Source organism: Ictalurus punctatus, chromosome 18 (genome assembly GCF_001660625.3).
Source record: "Ictalurus punctatus breed USDA103 chromosome 18, Coco_2.0, whole genome shotgun sequence".
In the NCBI taxonomy this organism is placed as follows: domain Eukaryota; kingdom Metazoa; phylum Chordata; class Actinopteri; order Siluriformes; family Ictaluridae; genus Ictalurus; species Ictalurus punctatus.
This window is the reverse complement of record NC_030433.2, coordinates 1,524,093-1,539,907: the sequence shown is the minus strand read 5'-3', so window position 1 is coordinate 1,539,907 and position 15,815 is coordinate 1,524,093. Positions and strand designations below refer to the sequence as shown.

The 15,815-nt window shown below is 45.3% G+C and overlaps 1 protein-coding gene and 1 long non-coding RNA gene across 9 annotated transcripts in view; one reads left to right on the top strand and one right to left on the bottom strand.

Moving 5' to 3' along the window:
- cdk5rap2 (CDK5 regulatory subunit associated protein 2) overlaps positions 1-15,815 on the bottom strand; it is a 41,916-nt gene that overhangs the window by 2,272 nt on the left and 23,829 nt on the right. For 6 of the 8 annotated variants that reach the window (XM_053687849.1, XM_053687852.1, XM_053687850.1 and 3 more), the window contains 18 exons: positions 15,248-15,704; positions 11,833-13,516; positions 11,065-11,178; positions 9,972-10,356; positions 9,560-9,780; positions 9,126-9,177; positions 7,534-7,724; positions 5,973-6,332; positions 5,721-5,846; positions 5,453-5,566; positions 5,167-5,293; positions 4,711-4,832; positions 4,429-4,623; positions 3,442-3,507; positions 3,120-3,304; positions 2,413-2,541; positions 1,180-1,318; positions 1,048-1,094 (listed from right to left, as the gene is read on the bottom strand). In XM_053687849.1, coding sequence (XP_053543824.1) covers positions 1,048-1,094; positions 1,180-1,318; positions 2,413-2,541; positions 3,120-3,304; positions 3,442-3,507; positions 4,429-4,623; positions 4,711-4,832; positions 5,167-5,293; positions 5,453-5,566; positions 5,721-5,846; positions 5,973-6,332; positions 7,534-7,724; positions 9,126-9,177; positions 9,560-9,780; positions 9,972-10,356; positions 11,065-11,178; positions 11,833-13,516; positions 15,248-15,704 — 4,714 coding nt within the window. The remainder of the gene's footprint in view (positions 1-1,047; positions 1,095-1,179; positions 1,319-2,412; positions 2,542-3,119; positions 3,305-3,441; positions 3,508-4,428; positions 4,624-4,710; positions 4,833-5,166; positions 5,294-5,452; positions 5,567-5,720; positions 5,847-5,972; positions 6,333-7,533; positions 7,725-9,125; positions 9,178-9,559; positions 9,781-9,971; positions 10,357-11,064; positions 11,179-11,832; positions 13,517-15,247; positions 15,705-15,815) is intronic. The other 2 variants (XM_053687851.1, XM_053687857.1) reach the window with 2 other exon arrangements.
- On the top strand, positions 7,718-15,472 carry LOC108279149 (uncharacterized). The gene is made up of 2 exons (XR_001815466.2): positions 7,718-9,235; positions 15,368-15,472. It is a non-coding gene; the product is annotated as an uncharacterized LOC108279149 (long non-coding RNA).

The following is a 15,815-nucleotide window of genomic DNA, read 5'->3' as shown; positions in this document are numbered from 1 at the left end:
ATGTGGGACAGTAGAAGGGTAATATAATGATATTATGAAGTAGGAAGTACAGTAAACCGTGTTATCAAGCAGTATAACTATATATAAAATAGAGATATTGAGCTAATATGAAAATAAATGATAAACTATAAATGCAGGCTCGGAAGGGAGGCCTTAATTTTAAGAAAGAACCATGAGGAGCCATTTATATGGGCGGCTGGGTCAAGCTGCCCCCCCTCGAGATAACGATAAGACCAAGGTCCCTCTAGGTTGTTTAGTCTTGTCCACGTTCTATCCTCCGGGTGACTGAAAACTCTGGTTTCTGATCCTCCGGGTGACTGAAAACTCTGGTTTCTGATCCTCCGGGTGACTGAAAACTCTGGTTTCTGATTCTCTGGGTGACTGAAAACTCTGGGTTTTATTTTCTGGGTTATTAGAAATCCCTAGGTTCTGATTTTATGTGTAAATTAAAACCCCTGGTTTCAATTCTATGTGTAAGTGAAATAGGCCTTTTCTGGAACATAAGAGTAAGCTAAATGAGCTCTTTTTTAACCCTATTGGTAGTGAGATCATAGTCATCTGGAAACATATGGGTTATTTAGTGTGTAAATACAGTATAAATACTGGAGCTTAAGCTCGGGGTATTGGGATCACTTCTGAGAATTCTCATCGGTGTGGATCTCGTGTGGTGGAACGGAACAATAAAGCTGGACCCTTGCTTCTTCTCACTCACGGCTGGTGTCTTTTTTCTATCTCCAACTGGGCTCAGAGGTAGATGTGAGTATTTATTGGCTTCTAAGTTGAATTTGAAATGTTTTTGGGTAATAGGCTAAATTTGAGCCAACATCACAAAGGAACCAAAACGCTCTTTTTTTTATTATTATTTTTTTTTTATAAACGTGGTCACTGTGACCATTTGAAGTCATTTTATAGGTTATTTGTCACTAAATAAACTATAACCCCAAGGAGCACTGACTCCTCTCTGGACAGGTTTGTTCCTGAATGAGAAGTAAAACGAAAAGAAAAAAAAAAAGTCGTGGGTAACATTGTGCTGAATCACTAACTCACCTCGAGGTTTCCTCGTGCTTTCCTTAAAACGCCGTGAGTCAGTGACACTACGGAGACAGACAGAAGTGGTTAAAAAACGGTCGGGTACAGAAGGGACACACGAGTCCGCGTGAGTTTTGTGAAATGTCTTACGCTGCTCGATGATGATCCGCTCCATGCCCTCTTTGAGCTGATTGGTGGAGCGCAGGCGTTTGACCGCTCCGGTCAGCATTCGCTCCTGCTGACGCAGTCTGCTTCTCAGCTGAACGATCTCGCTCCTCAGCACGTCATTCTGTGAACGAGAGACAGGGGGAGACAGAGAGAGAGAGCGAAATACAAAAGATAAAATGTAGGGTTGTAAGCAGCATTTAGATGTTTTAGTTAAACTGTGTGTAAATGTTTTGGTAGGCCGAACTGAACTGAACTCCCCGAACTGGCGTTGTTGATTTTCTTTGCATTCCCATGCGCATGTTGATTAATGCCAATGACCCGTCAATTACCGAGCTCATTCCCACAAAAACTCGGCCGCCACAGACACACTAACTCGGTAAAAAAAAAAAAAAATCCTTTTATATGGCGCCGTTTATTTTGACCTAACTGAATGGCTAGTCTTATTTGTCTTTAGTTAATGGATTTCTTCTGGACTCTTTCAAGACATTAACATGAAACAACAACAACGTTTTATTTAAGTTCTTGGCTTTAAGCCAACTGTTAATCACACTGACTGCCTAAGTTGCTGTTTTTCACCCTCAAGCCTGTCTAGACGTTCGTTTCTGATCCGTCATTCCAGTTAACTTGGTGAAGTGATATGGAACTGTAACGTGGTAAGGACCTGACTGGAACTACTTGTTCTAGCTGTGCACTTATTGAAAAATATCTGCATGCCTTAGACCGTCTATCAACCAATCAGAATAGGGTATTTAACAGCGCTGCGGTACAAGTCGGGATAACCGAGTGACTGAAAAGGCTACGATAATACGCACGGTATTCGTTTAAATGCGGCTTGCCGCAATATTAGCACGCGAAAATCTGCTATTTCTTTCAAAAAATTAGTGAATTACATGAATGAAACAAATGACCCTGTTTGTAAATCAAGCAACACAGTTTGCGATCGATCAGAAACGGCACGGCCAGTCGCTGCTCTTCCTCCGTTGGCTGATTTTATCTGCGTATGAACGGCATCTAACTCTTCAGCTGCGATGCGTCTGGGGAGATTTTATGCAGCAAGAGAAAGACATCGAATAGCCTTATCGGAAACTGTTACCTGCAGCAACAAAGTCTCCCCAGTCCTCAGAGAAATGTGTTGAATCATTGTGCGTTATGTCTACCCTGTAGAGCTGGGTGTATGTGTGTGCGTGGCTTTTTATGTGGATGTGTGTGTATTACCTGCTGAGTGCCTGTGAGGTCTCCTGTGGGCAGAGATATTCTCCAGAGCAGCTTTAGCAGTCGCCCAGCCTCCTCCAGCACCTGCTGCATGGTGCTCACACTGCCCGAAAAACCTGCACACTCCACAAACTAACACACACACACACACACACCTCATAATTAATTAGATATAATGAAAAAGAAATACGTTGTATTTCCAAGTGTGTATGGTTAGTAGTAGCATGCACAGTAGCAATATGTCCTTGGCTATAATTAGAGAGAGAGAGAGAGAGAGAGAGAGAGAGAGAGAGAGAGAGAGAGATAGTGTGTGTGTGTGTGTGTGTGGTGACTCTATCCTAAAGCTGATTCAATGTCCGCAGTGTGTGTTCTGACCCTGTCCAGTAGATGCTTTTACCCCCTAATATGACTTGGGGAAATTTGTAAATGAATAAATGTTTGAATAATGAACTCAGAGATGTTGTTATTATCAAACATTCATTATTCGATTTAGTCATCAAATCTTGTCCATGTCCATGTCCATGCTCATTTACATATTTTGAACAGGTTGCAGTTGTCAGTGAATGCATGTATTTATTATTTGTGAATTTCCCCAGTGCATCTCAGGGCAAAAATATTGTATCCTGCAATGTGAGAGTGTGTGTGTGTATTTCAATCCTGTAGTTTAATCTAGCAATGGGGTGTCCATTGCTGTCTGTGTGTGGTCTGACCCGGTCCTGTAGTTGTTTATCCATGGCTGCAGTGATTCTTTTGGCCTCTCTGATCTGTTTGCTGAGAGCGCTGTAATCCTCGATGAGGCCTAGAACATGACGCCCATGTCGATCTGCCCACAGCCTGTGACCTGGAACCAGTCGGGACAAAGCTGGAGAACCGCTTCGTACAGAGCTACCGCTGTCTATGTACACACACACGCACACACATGCATAGTCAATTGAGTGAGAACTCATTTGTAATTCATTTGCAGGTTAAAATTCTCAGAAGTCAGATGTTTATCCAGTCAGAAATGCAAATTCCCAAAACAGAACAATGTACCGTATGCAGCGCAGGAGGGGTCTGTGTGCGAGTGTTGGCGTGGCATCTCTGATTTACCTCCTTCATCTGAGACAGAGAGAGAGAGAGAGAGAGAGAGAGAGAGAGAGAGAATATAACAGCATGCTCATGATAATATATGATATAAATAAATAAAGAAGGCATATTGCCAAGATCCAAAACACATTTGATGTTACTGAACAATAAACAATGTACGGTTTGGGTATGGAATCGGTTGGGGGGGGCGGGAGTTGTGAATGGGGGTTACAGTTCCATATGCTGTGTATCATTTGCTCGCATTCCTATGACTTCCGGAATACCATATATGGAGTTGTTCCTTTCTTACATTGATATGCTTCCTGTTTTACGTAAATATGCCCTTCCACCTGGCCAGTCAATAGTTAACCCTTTGTCTCTATTGTGTGTCGAGTACAATACATATACTCTGCCTTTCTTTGAATAAATCTTGCCATTTGAATTTCGTGTCATTTGGCAACTCTCCCAAGCGCTTGGTGCGGGAAGTGTGTAGTAGAGCGAGGGCGCCTTCTTTTTATTTTTTTATGTACTTTTGCGTTCTCTCTTCTTAAGAACCGTAACCCGAACATCGGTCCTGACGACGATTAAACATATATTCTATTATACAAGTATTTGTGAAGCAAATTTCAATAACTTTTCCAAAATTTTCTGGGTTTATTGATTATTCCAAAAAGAGGTGCACTGCCACCTAGCGGACTGAAAGGGAAATGCTTTTGCAAACAGATTGAAGGACGGTGTTGTGATCATTTGATCAAAAACAGCCCAATCATTGGGATGACCGTGATTAATAACACCAAATAACTGCCATTTGTTCCGGCAATCAAATTTCACGTCACGTGCAGAGCACGAAAGTGAAGATTTATGAGAACACTGACGACAAATGCGAACTGACTCATCGACTATGTTCATTTTAATGTGTATTTTAAAATTAATAGCAGATATGTATTTGTAGACCTGCTTGAGGCAGTAGATAGTTGATGTTGATGGTAGATGGAGGATCAGTTTGGGTCAGCAGTTGTTGTTCCAGTTTGTGTCTCAGTGCGCTGTTGGTCTGGATGCTTCTCTCCAGCTGCCGACGCAGACTCCGTACTTCGCTCAGTAACTCCTTCAGATCCACATCAGAGGACTCGGAACCACCGTGCTCCTCTTCTAGAGACACACACACACACCTTATATATAAATATTGCAAACCTTTTTTGGTCTGTGCACGTATGGGTGTGTGTGTACGCTGTGTACCTGTGTGGGTGTGTACCGAGTTCCTGATCTGTTCGTGCACCTGGAGCTCCACTTGCACCGATTGCAGAAGTTGTTGGGTGTCTGCCAACTGCTGCTTTTGGAGATTTTGCTCACATTGCAACCTACAAACGCACACAATTGTTTTACACACCGTCCCCAATACACACAGACGCTATTTAACAGAAATGCCCGTCTCTGTCGCTCACGGCAGACCCTTTTCAGGAACTCAGGACCTTTAGGTGCATTTCCGGAGGGAACAAGGCCATGCGTTACATCATTTTTATTAGCATGTAAGTGAATCTGGAAGTAGGTGTATGCCTGTGTACGACCTTTCAAGTTATCTTTATTGCAATCCAGTTTGGAGTGTGTGTGTGTGTGTGTGTGTGTTAAGAGTACAGGCTAAAGGTGTGTAACTGATCACTCTCCAAAAAAAAAAAAAATCCCAATGTGTGTTACCTGTACAGGCTGTTCTGCAAGTGTGTGCGTTCCTCACGCAGCGTTTCACACTCTTTTCTACTGAGCTCGAGTTTGGCCGTGCGCCTGGACAAAGTCTCTCTCAGACAGTCGTTCTCCTTTTGTTTATCTACATACAAACACACACACACAATTTGTTTACAGTTAAATAAATAAGATTCAATCATGTTCTGTTTTTAGTTTGTGATATAATTAAACAGCCAAGTGTGAACTCAAACATTTGTGTGTGTGTGTGTGTGTGTGTGTGTGTGTGTGTGTGTGTGTGTACCTCTTGCCGCCTGGTTCAGTTGTTCTTTAAGTGTATGGTTCTGAGCCCAAAGGTAATGGATATCACTGTTCATCTTACTCGGACCTTCTGACCCAGCAATGAAGATGTGAGTATCTGCCGAAATGTAAATAAGACACATTACGTATTCGGATGATTTAATATAATACTTTAAACTTTGCGGTAGCACGCTCAGTGAATGTGCACGAGGGCTGCTGTGTATGCATGTGTGTGTGTGTGTGTGTGTGTTAGGGATTGCGTGTGGGTGTACCTGGATCTCTCTCAGCCTGCTGAAGTTTTCTCTCCAGCTGCTCTCGGAGTCTCTCGTTGGTGCGGATGGTTTCCTCCAGGCGCTGACGTAGAGCTCGGATCTCCTGTAAGTGCTCCGTTAACCAATCTGAGAGAGAGAGAGAGAGAGAGAGAGAGAGAGAGTAATAAGGAACAAGATAAATAAAATAATAAGGATCGATGATTTGTTAACAAAACCGGAACCCCAAAAACAAAAACACATGCTCTCCTCTACCTGGACTGATGCTGGCGTGGACCGGGTCGTACCGGGTCTGCTGGAGGTCCGTAACCTGGCTCTGCGAGTGTGTTTGTGTGACTGACGAGCTGCTCGGAGTGTGCGCGTGTTTGGTCGGCGTGGTGCTCGGACTCCGTGCGCGGTGCGCGAGGATGGAGTGAGTGAGGTCCAGTTCGCTCCTCAGTGTGGCATTAAGCTCTTCGCTCTTCCTCAGCTGCTGCTGCAGACGGTCGTTATCCCTCTGTAGAGTATAAACACTCCCCTCATCACCCTGAGATCTATTCGACTCGTCAACCGCACAGACAGATGAAGGGTGGGGCTCAGCACCAGGAACACACTTGCCACTGGTTGATGTCATGCCTATGGGAAACCAAATACACAGAGAGAAGGCGATAATAGCGAACCTAGTAGCAACAGCTGTGACAACAATGAACAAAATAAGTCAAGGATTTGATCCTGACTAATTTCCTCTCAGCCGGAGTAAACCATGTCAACTCTACTCTAACTCATTTTATAATAGCCCATCATTACACCGAATGAAAAAATGTCACGTGCACGGTCAGTTAAACAGCCTCTTCCTAAAAGACTCTAGAGATATCCAGAAGACTGAAGTCCAGAGTTGATGACTTTCAGGTCCACAGGCTTCATTTCAGGACGCTCCGACGCCAGCCTGGTCCTGTACCTTTCTGATACCGGGCTCTCTATATGTAGTCTTCGTAGCTTTGAGCAGAAACCCGAACTTGCTAGCACCAGCCCTAACTAACCTCTGGCTGGCAAAGTATTAAAGACTCCAGGCACGGTAGCTCCTCAGAGTGCGAAAGCCTCGGCAGTACACAGCCCTTCGAGTAGAAAAATTCTCTTCGTTTCCCTGACCCGTCCGAGGTCTCGGCAGAAATGTAAGCTTTGGAAGGATGCTTAGTTCCTCTCACGCCCACACACAAAGGCCCTCTGGAATAAGAGGTTAAACCCGATAGGCCTGGTAAATAATATATTTTCAAGGACTGCAACTGGACACCGCTCGTCCGACTATACACCGCAGTCAGAAAACTGTCAACTGACGTGAAAAACAAGCGTGCTCTCACAAGCACACTGATTTACATCTTAACTGGGGTGTATTTGTATCACCTGGAGGGAAAATAAACTTCATAACCATTCAAAACCCGTTCACCGTAACGACCACGAACACGTACTATTTAAACAGAACTATTTAACTCTCCGACTTTCATGCCGATACACTTCTGTAAACATGACTGAGCAGAACCCTTACATACATTATATATATATATATATATCTAAAATATCTAACATATGACTGCGTGAAACCCTACGACCGTACCTAAACCTTGTACTCAATGACAAAGATACCAATACTGATACGGAAATTAATACGCTTGCTATTAATCAATCATCGACATCACAGAATATTTCATATTTAGATGGTGTGTACGTCAGTGTCCGTTCATTAGCGCGACGACGAGCGTACGTATCTAGCGCGTCTAACCGAGCCCGATGGGATTTCTCTTTCGGGTCGATCGAGGCTGTGTGTGGAGGTGATTGGTACCTTCAGTTGCTCCTTCGGCGGCGAGTGCCTGAAGGTCTTGGAGGCTGTCGTGAACAGAAACAGTGCTGCTGTTGGAGATTCTGTCACTCATTTCGGACTCGAGATCCTGATGCATACTGGGAGTTTTGCCATGCAGCTGATCCTTCAGCTGCTCGATGAGCTTTTCCTTCTCCTGGAGCTCTGCGGTCAGTCTGACACACACAGGCACGGACAACTGATTAACAGGCATCTAAGCTACTACAAGCCATGTTCATGAACCACAGGGCAGAAAACACACACCAAAAAAAATGATCTGCACCTAAAAGTGAAAACCCACTAAAAATAAAACGCAGCGCTAAAAAGGCCTTATATCACAACCCTGTTGCATTCCTGCATTCCACAGCATTACATCCAACTACTAATGGATTAAAAAATAAATAAAAAAAAAAAAAAAAAGGCATGCCGTTCCTTAATAAATGAAATGGATAGGATTGGAAATTCGCTGTGGTATAAGGGGAACAGAGCAGGAGCTGTTATTAAAGAATAATCATCAACTTTGAGGTGTGGATGGCCGTCTACTTCAGGTTGGGACACGTCACACCACCCTGTCATTGCTTATTTTCCAACGACGGCGCAACCTATCGCGTTTTATTCCTCAAACGATGAAATTTCACTCAGAAGCACAAGCCGAATCTGTAAGAAACAGGTAAACGTGAAGGAACAACGAGTAGCTTAAGGTCCTGGAGAGAAAAAGTAAACATGTGCTGAGAGAGAAAAAGATACGAGGAAAAAACATACACGAGCAATAGAACACGGCCAACCTGGGTAAACGTGACCGTTGAAGCGCGCGGCGCAATGAGCTCGGCTCAGATAAATACGTGGATAGTATAAGCATGCACTGAATAAAATCTGGGTAGACGGTGACGAAATCGTGAGGTCATTCTTCATACTCAAAGAGGTAAAGAGGCAATTTCAGATGTTTGAGGGGGAAAAAAAAAAAAGGGAAGAAGAAGAAAAGACGTCTAAGAGGGGAACGTGAACTCCAAACACACACACACACACACACATAGATGCACACACACTGCACTCAGGCTCCAGTGCAGGAGCAGCCCCACTCACAGGTGTACATGCTGCTGCGTTGCCACAGCAAGGTTCTGGCTCTGCCTGCACAAATAGGTGATCTGCATCTGGTGCTGCTCTCGGTTATGTTCTAGTTGACTACGCAGCCACTGCAGCTCCTCCAGCAGCCACACGAGCTTCCTGACACAGCAATGGCGCATAGCAGAGGCATCGACATGCTTAAGTTAGCAGCTCTACCGCTAATCGATCCTGTGATGTGCACGGCTTCCGATCGCGAATGATCGGATCTTTCCAGTGCAAAAAGTAACCCGGGACACGGAGTCAGCGGGCATGTGCGTTTTTTTTTTTTTTTTTAATTCCTGCATAGAAGTGCATTGGAGTGACATAACAGGCTAAAACTCTTTAAAAATGTTTTGTTTGTGAGTTCCAGAACATGCTATTTTCGGAGGATTTACTATGCAGTGACCTTGAAGAAAAGTTCTTTAAACTGTGTGTGTGTGTGTGTGTGTGTGTGTGAAAGCATGGAGGCTCACCTCTGAGCCAGCTCGAGTCCCGAAAGCTCGTCGTTTTCTACACGAGGATCTGCTGGGTAGTGAAAGTGACGTGATTAGGTGAATGGCAGTACACTGAGACATATGTGAAGGTATGCACAGATTAAGAATCCAAAGATAAACACTAATACTACTTTTCTCGTCATAACTGTTTACGACATTTAAACTGCATGTAGAGGTCCTGCTCATACAGCGTTCGTTTTATGTTTCAACGTGCTCCCGATGCTATACAGAGCAACGTGAAAGGGAAGGCGCACCGCCGTCCACTAAACAGAAAAACCTGTTTAATAACCATAACGGTTTCAGTTGGGCTCTAATTCAGGACATTAGCTATGTGAGGATTAAAACATGACGGGGTGTGCTGTTACTGGAAAATAATCAACAGGGTGGCTTTTTTGGTGTATTGCTGTACTCACCTTGCTCCAGTTTGTCCAGTAGGCTGAGACTCCAGTCCAGGTGTTTTTGGAGAGTTGTGCTTAGGGTGCTCTGCCCATCGTTAGATTGCATCAGCTCCTCTAGCGCCCCCCGAAGCTCCAGCAGCTGCCTGCGCTGCTCGGCGCCGAGGGTACGCGAGACTCGAATCTGCTCACGCAACTCGCACAACTCCCGTGCTTGAGACTGCACCAGAGACTCCATCCTGCAGAAAAAGAAAAAAAATAAAAAAATTTTTAATAGCTTAAACATGTCACTCACATTCTATTAAGGAGCTGAAAGCTATCATGCAATTCCTAAACTAGTGACAGCAGTCATTTTGAATTAATTTTTAAAACAAAACAGTCCTAAATGCGCAGTCTCAGTGAACTGGAGGGGTGTTCTCTTATAACTCGCCTGGCTGGAGAAGCTGACTCGTTACTCCTAGCGATCGTCCGCTCTCTCTCCAGCTCGGTGGTAAGCTGGGAAATCCGAGCCTTCGTTGCTGCACGTTCCTCCTCTTCCTCACAGCTTGCAGGGTCAGAGGTCACACTCAGAACCTCAGCAGTCGAGCGCGTCTTGTGCAGCAGTCGCTGGAGGTGTGCGATGACCTTGTGCTGACTTTCCACCTGTGACCGGAGTTGCACGAGCTCACGGGCGGGGTCAGATTTGGGGTCGTGTGGCCGAGGAGAGCTGAGATCGGGTGAGCTCGGGTAAGACGGGCTGGACGCCGTCGTGTCCAGGTTGTCTGCTGACGTGAATCCGGAGAGAGCGGGGTCCAGGCACGCGACGCCGTCTACATCTGAGACACACGATGACCGAAACAGACATGTTACACACGCGACAGGTATACTTTGATACATCACGTTTGAAATTCAAGCGCGTAGAATTCGTTAGTGTGAACCCGTTACTCCAGGAAGACGGCACGGCCATGCAGAAACGAGGAAAGTGATCATCGAACAGCAGGGTTTGAAAACCGACCCAAGACCAGAGCGGTATCAGCAAAACATCCTCTTAACAACGCACCGACTCTCATTCACCTCCAAGCGACCGTGTGAAACATGCAGAAATGACGGTTAGTATCGGGAATCTTCCCTTTATTTCCTCAAATTTCTGACATGCAAGAGACGCAGAGTGCCCAGAACATGCAGTATACGCATTTTCATTGCGTTTTCTCAAGACTGATTCGATACCAGCTGTTCCCCGTCGCATAAAAGCTACCAATCTGGGAGCATGAAGGATAGCACATGCATTCTCAGGCACACATAAATCCAGCACATCTTTCTTAACCGTCACTCATACAACGTCACAGGGCAGCTTGTGCTCGGAGGAGAGCGCGAACTGCCCTGTTTTGTCCATTAAGAACAGACGTCTGTGATCGTCTGGAATAAAATTAAGCGACAGACAATACGTGGAAAGTCCAGGGTGTTTTTTTTTGTGCTAAGAAATGCAAGATTTGGTAGAATAGAAACAGAGAGAGAGTTAGAGTCGCCGATTCTTTCTCGTCTACCTGTGCTACTGCCTTCCTCTCTTTCCACCTCCGTCTCGCTCCTTCCACTTGTCTCGTAGCCGAGGTCCTGTGTATCCACCTGAATGCCTTTATCATCCTGTTCACCACGAGGCGCTAGGACGCATGAGCGTGGGTGAAAGCAGCAACGACTCGTGAGTGATCCGGCTTCCGTGTTATTGTACAGAACATGCTTTGCGGTCTCCAACAACACATTTTTTAAATGGTATTTTTTTTTTTTTTTTTTTTTTTACGTTTACACAGTGGCGTCAACAGCAGGTACGGTCCGTTAGTGTCTTAATCACGAGTGCGTTCATAACATGCCTACAGGTGAATCTCAAAAATGTACAATACTGGGGAAAAGTTCATTTTTCCCCCGGAGTCATTACACATGAAGTGAAATATCGCAAGGCTTTTTTTTTTTGTTTGTTTTAATCTTGATGATTAAAACTTTTCCACAGTAATCAAATTTTTGGAGATGCACCTGTAGGTGTGTTAAGCATGCGCTCGTGATTAAGACACTAACAGAGTCTTGCCATACACCTGTATAGGATATGGCAACTTAGCATGCTTCAACCTTTAAAGTCACCCTTAGTAAACTTTAACTTTTACACAACACGAGGAGCTGCTAACCCCTCTCTTGCTCTTGTACAACTCAGAATGATAACGTAACTAACAAAGCATGATGGGTAACCGTTGCCAAGTAGCCATTATTTGTTTGACGGCGATTGACAGTAGCGTAGTGTACACTTTTGCTTGAGCTCCGCTCACCTTTGCGTCGCTCCGAGTGTTTCTCCCTCTTGGACGAGTTCTGCAGAGCGATGATGGATTGAGCCGAAGCCAGTTTCTCCTCCAGCTTCTGACACGTTTTCTGCTTCTCTTTTAAGGCCTTCTGCAAGCTCTCCAACTGGGCAACACCCTCAGGGTTTAACCCACCACCTCCTTTAAGGCCTTGCCCCTGCTCAACTTTAAGTGCCTCCTCTAGCTCCCGAACCTCCTGAGCGTGCCGTTTAAAGATCTGGACGAGCGACGTGAGATTCTTGTGGAGGTTCAGGTGTGGACTTCCTGATCGATCAGGATCCCAGGTTTCTGATATGTTCTGTTGCCCCTGTTTGTGCTGTCCTTGGGAAATCGGGGTGCTTGTCTTCTGTTGTGCGGCACCTGAAATCTGTAAGGTGTGCTGTACTGGTTTGTGTTGGAGTGGACCCACAATAGTGCTGTGGCTTATATCCGCACTGCCAGGGTGCCCAAGCCGGTCTCGTTCCAGGAGTGCTTTCTGAAGCCTGTCCAAGTTCTGTTCGAGCTCGGTGCTGGTCAAGATTTCAGGACCATGCAGAAGCTGATCGGACCTTGAACAATAATCCGAAAGAGACTCTACTGCTTGTTCTGCTGCTAAAATACATTCAGAAAGACACGCAGCCAGTCTATGCTGTCCCTCTTCATATTCGTGTCCCGTCTCCTCTCGTGGACTCGTGCACTTGTGGCTGCAAATCAACTCCTGGTCTTTGGTAGTGCTGTTGTGTTGAGCACGCAGTTTGGTAATAGTTTCTTCTGCAGTCTTGAGCTTTTCCTGCAACTCTGCATTCAGCCTGCACTGCTGTAACAGTGACCCCTGGAGGGTCTCGGCTTGGCGTTGCAGGTCTGACGCTGAACCTCCATCCGGGCAATACGACTCCTTAGGAGTACCTGTGGAAGCGTTTTTCTGCTCCTGCAAGGCCTTGAGCTGGCTGAGCAGGCCCTCGAGCCTCTCACACAAGGCTTGTGGGTCATTCTGAGCAGAGAAAAAGCTTCCCGGCTGATCAGCTGAAGTCAGTGATGCAAGGGCAGCCTCGACTGCGTTCAAGCACTCTAGCAGCTGAGAGTTGAGCTGATCTTTTTCCTGCACAACTCTTTGAAGCTCAGTGCACTGCCGCTGCAGTGACGAATCAGATCCCGATCCAGGCTGCGCCAGGCCGCTTTCGGAATCCAGGTTACAAGCTGTAAGGTATGCAATTGTGGACTTTGCAGCGTGCAAGGCTTCCAGGTACTGACCGTTCAACCGTTCCTTCTCCTGAAGCTCAGCCTGGAGCCCGTCCCAATTCTGCATCTGAAACTGAAGTTGGGAGATGAGCTCCTCCTTCTCCTGGCACTCTTGGTTCAGTAGCTCCAGCTGAGATAAGAGTTCTGACTGTGGAAAGTCAGGTGCACTCGTTGAACTTGGCCTGGCGTCGCGGTTTCGTATGGTCTCAGGGTGTGTGTTTCGTCTGGATTCGGAATCCCAAAGAGCCTCAAAGCTGCTGCCTGGAGAACTTTGAAGTACTGCCCCATCGAGGCCTCTGCTCCTTAGGCTGTGCTGCTCAGAATCTGTTGTACTGAGTTGCTCAGCACTTTCCTCTGTATCGCGATCGGTCGGCTCCTGTCTGTCCCTTCGCTTTACAGGTCTCATCGCTACTGGCAGCCGTGATTTGGTGTGCGCCTGCAAAGCAAAACATTAGGTCAAACATGTTGTACCTTGAAGTGTGTTTAGATACAGAACATTCTCTGTGTAAAACTTGTACTAGAAATCTGATTATTGCTGATGAACAGTTTTCTACAGTGCTGTGAAAATGTTTGTGTGTATCTCATGCTTAATAGTTTTAGAGCTTCAAACGAAACACAACATAAAACAAAGGCAAGCTGAGTAAACACACAATACGGTTTTTTTTTTTTTTTATTGAAGCCAAAAAAAGTTATCCAACACCTATCACCCATGTGAAAAACTAATTACCCCCTTAAATTGAAACCTGGTTGTGCCACCTTTAGCAGCAATAACAGCAACCAAACGCTTCTGATAACTGGAGATCAATCTTTCACTTACTTCTAGGACTAGGATTTACTCTGTGATTTGGATCACTGTCTTGCTGCAGAATCCAGTTACGCTTCAGTTTCAACTTACAGACTGAAGACCAGACATTCTCCTTTAGGATTTTCTGGTAGAGAACAGAATTCATGTTTCCCTCAATTACTGCAAGTTGTCCAGACCCTGAAGCAGCAGAGCATCCCCACACCATCACACTTCCTCCACCATGCTTGATCGTAGGTATGATGATCTTTTTGTGGAATTCTGTGTTTGGTTTACTCCAGATGTGACGGGACTCCTGTCTTCCAAACAGTTCCACTTTCCACTCATCAGTCCACAGAACATTCTCCCAAAAGGTTTGAGGATCATCAAGGAGTGTTTTGGCAAAACCCAGACGAGTCTTAATGTTCTTCTGGGTTAGCAGTGGGTTTCACCTCACCACTCTTCCATGGAGCCATTTTCCCCCGGTGTCTCTCTGATAGTGGAGTCATGAACAGTGACCTTTATTGATGTAAGAGAGGTCTGTAGGTCCTTTGATGTTGTCCTCGGCTCTTTGTGACTTCCTGGATGAGTCGTCGCTGTGCTCTCGGAGGAATTTTGGAAGGACGGACACTTCTGTGAAGGGTCGCTACTGTGCCGAGTTTTTCCATTTGGAGATAACGGCTCTCGCTGTGGTTCTTTAGAGTCCCAGAGCCTCTGAAATAGCTTTGTAACCCTTCCCAGACTGATGTCTTTCAATCACCTTCTTCCTCATCATTTCTGGAATTTCTTTTAATTTTGGCACAGTGTGTTACTCCGTAAGACTTTTAACCCACTTCATGCTGTTGATAAAGTTCTATGTAAGTGTAGATGTGAGTGAACAGGGTTCGCAGTAATCAGGCCTGGTTGCGTCTAGTCCAGCTGAACCCCGTTATCAGTGCAGCTTCATAGATTTGGGGAATTAGTAACTATGGGGGCAAATACATTTTCACACAGGCCCAGTTGGTATCGGATAACTTTTTTTGCTTCAATAAATAACACTATCATTTAAAAACTCTATTTTGTGTTTACTCAGGTTGCCTTCGTTTTATCTTAGATTTTGTTTAAATTTCTGAATCAATTCAGTACGAGAGATACACAAACAGAAGAACTCAGAATGGGGGCAAATACCCTTTCACAGCCCTGGAGCTATGTATTACATATATTTTATAATTCTAGATTATTTAAAGTCAACCTATTTCTTGAAGTGCTAAAGTAGGGTTGACTGGCAGTGTAGGTGATCAAGACGTTCTGGAAATCTGATTATTGATAATGAACACATGAAATCGGATTACTAGTCAAGATTATCACCCCAAAAAAGAGAGGCATACATGAAGCCTTAAGACTTACTGCATGTTTCAGGCTTTTGTTCAACTTCTTGCTTTGGTCTGGTCTGCCTTTCTTTTTTCGTTCTTTCTCTTCTTCGCGTTCTCTGCTCTCATTTTTATCTCTGTTTTGTATCTCCTTTAGCCTATCCTCCAGACTGGCGGCATGTCTCCGAGTGGCCTCATGCTCCTCCCTCAGACGCTCCATCTTCCGTGCCATGCTGTCAATCAGTTCCGGCCCGACCCCTGGCCCATCATCAGCTTTTGCTTTCGCGTTGCGCTGGAGCTGTTCCTTCAATAGACGAACGACTTTGCGGTGACTTCGGGCCTCCGAGCGGAGGGTCTGCACGGTCCGGTGCAGGTTAGCATGGCCGTCGTTCTCTCCGGAACTTTCCGCGCTCTCTTTGGACTCGGCCGAGTTGTCCTCCTTCAGGAGCACACCGAGCTTTGACATTTCTGAACGTAGTTTATTTACCTGCTCCCTGTAACAGAGGGTGAAAATGCAAAGGCTATCAGCGCGCTATTAAACATCGCCTGTATATCATCATAAAGTGAGACATCTTTTTAAAAGACTACTGCTGCTCAGACGACAG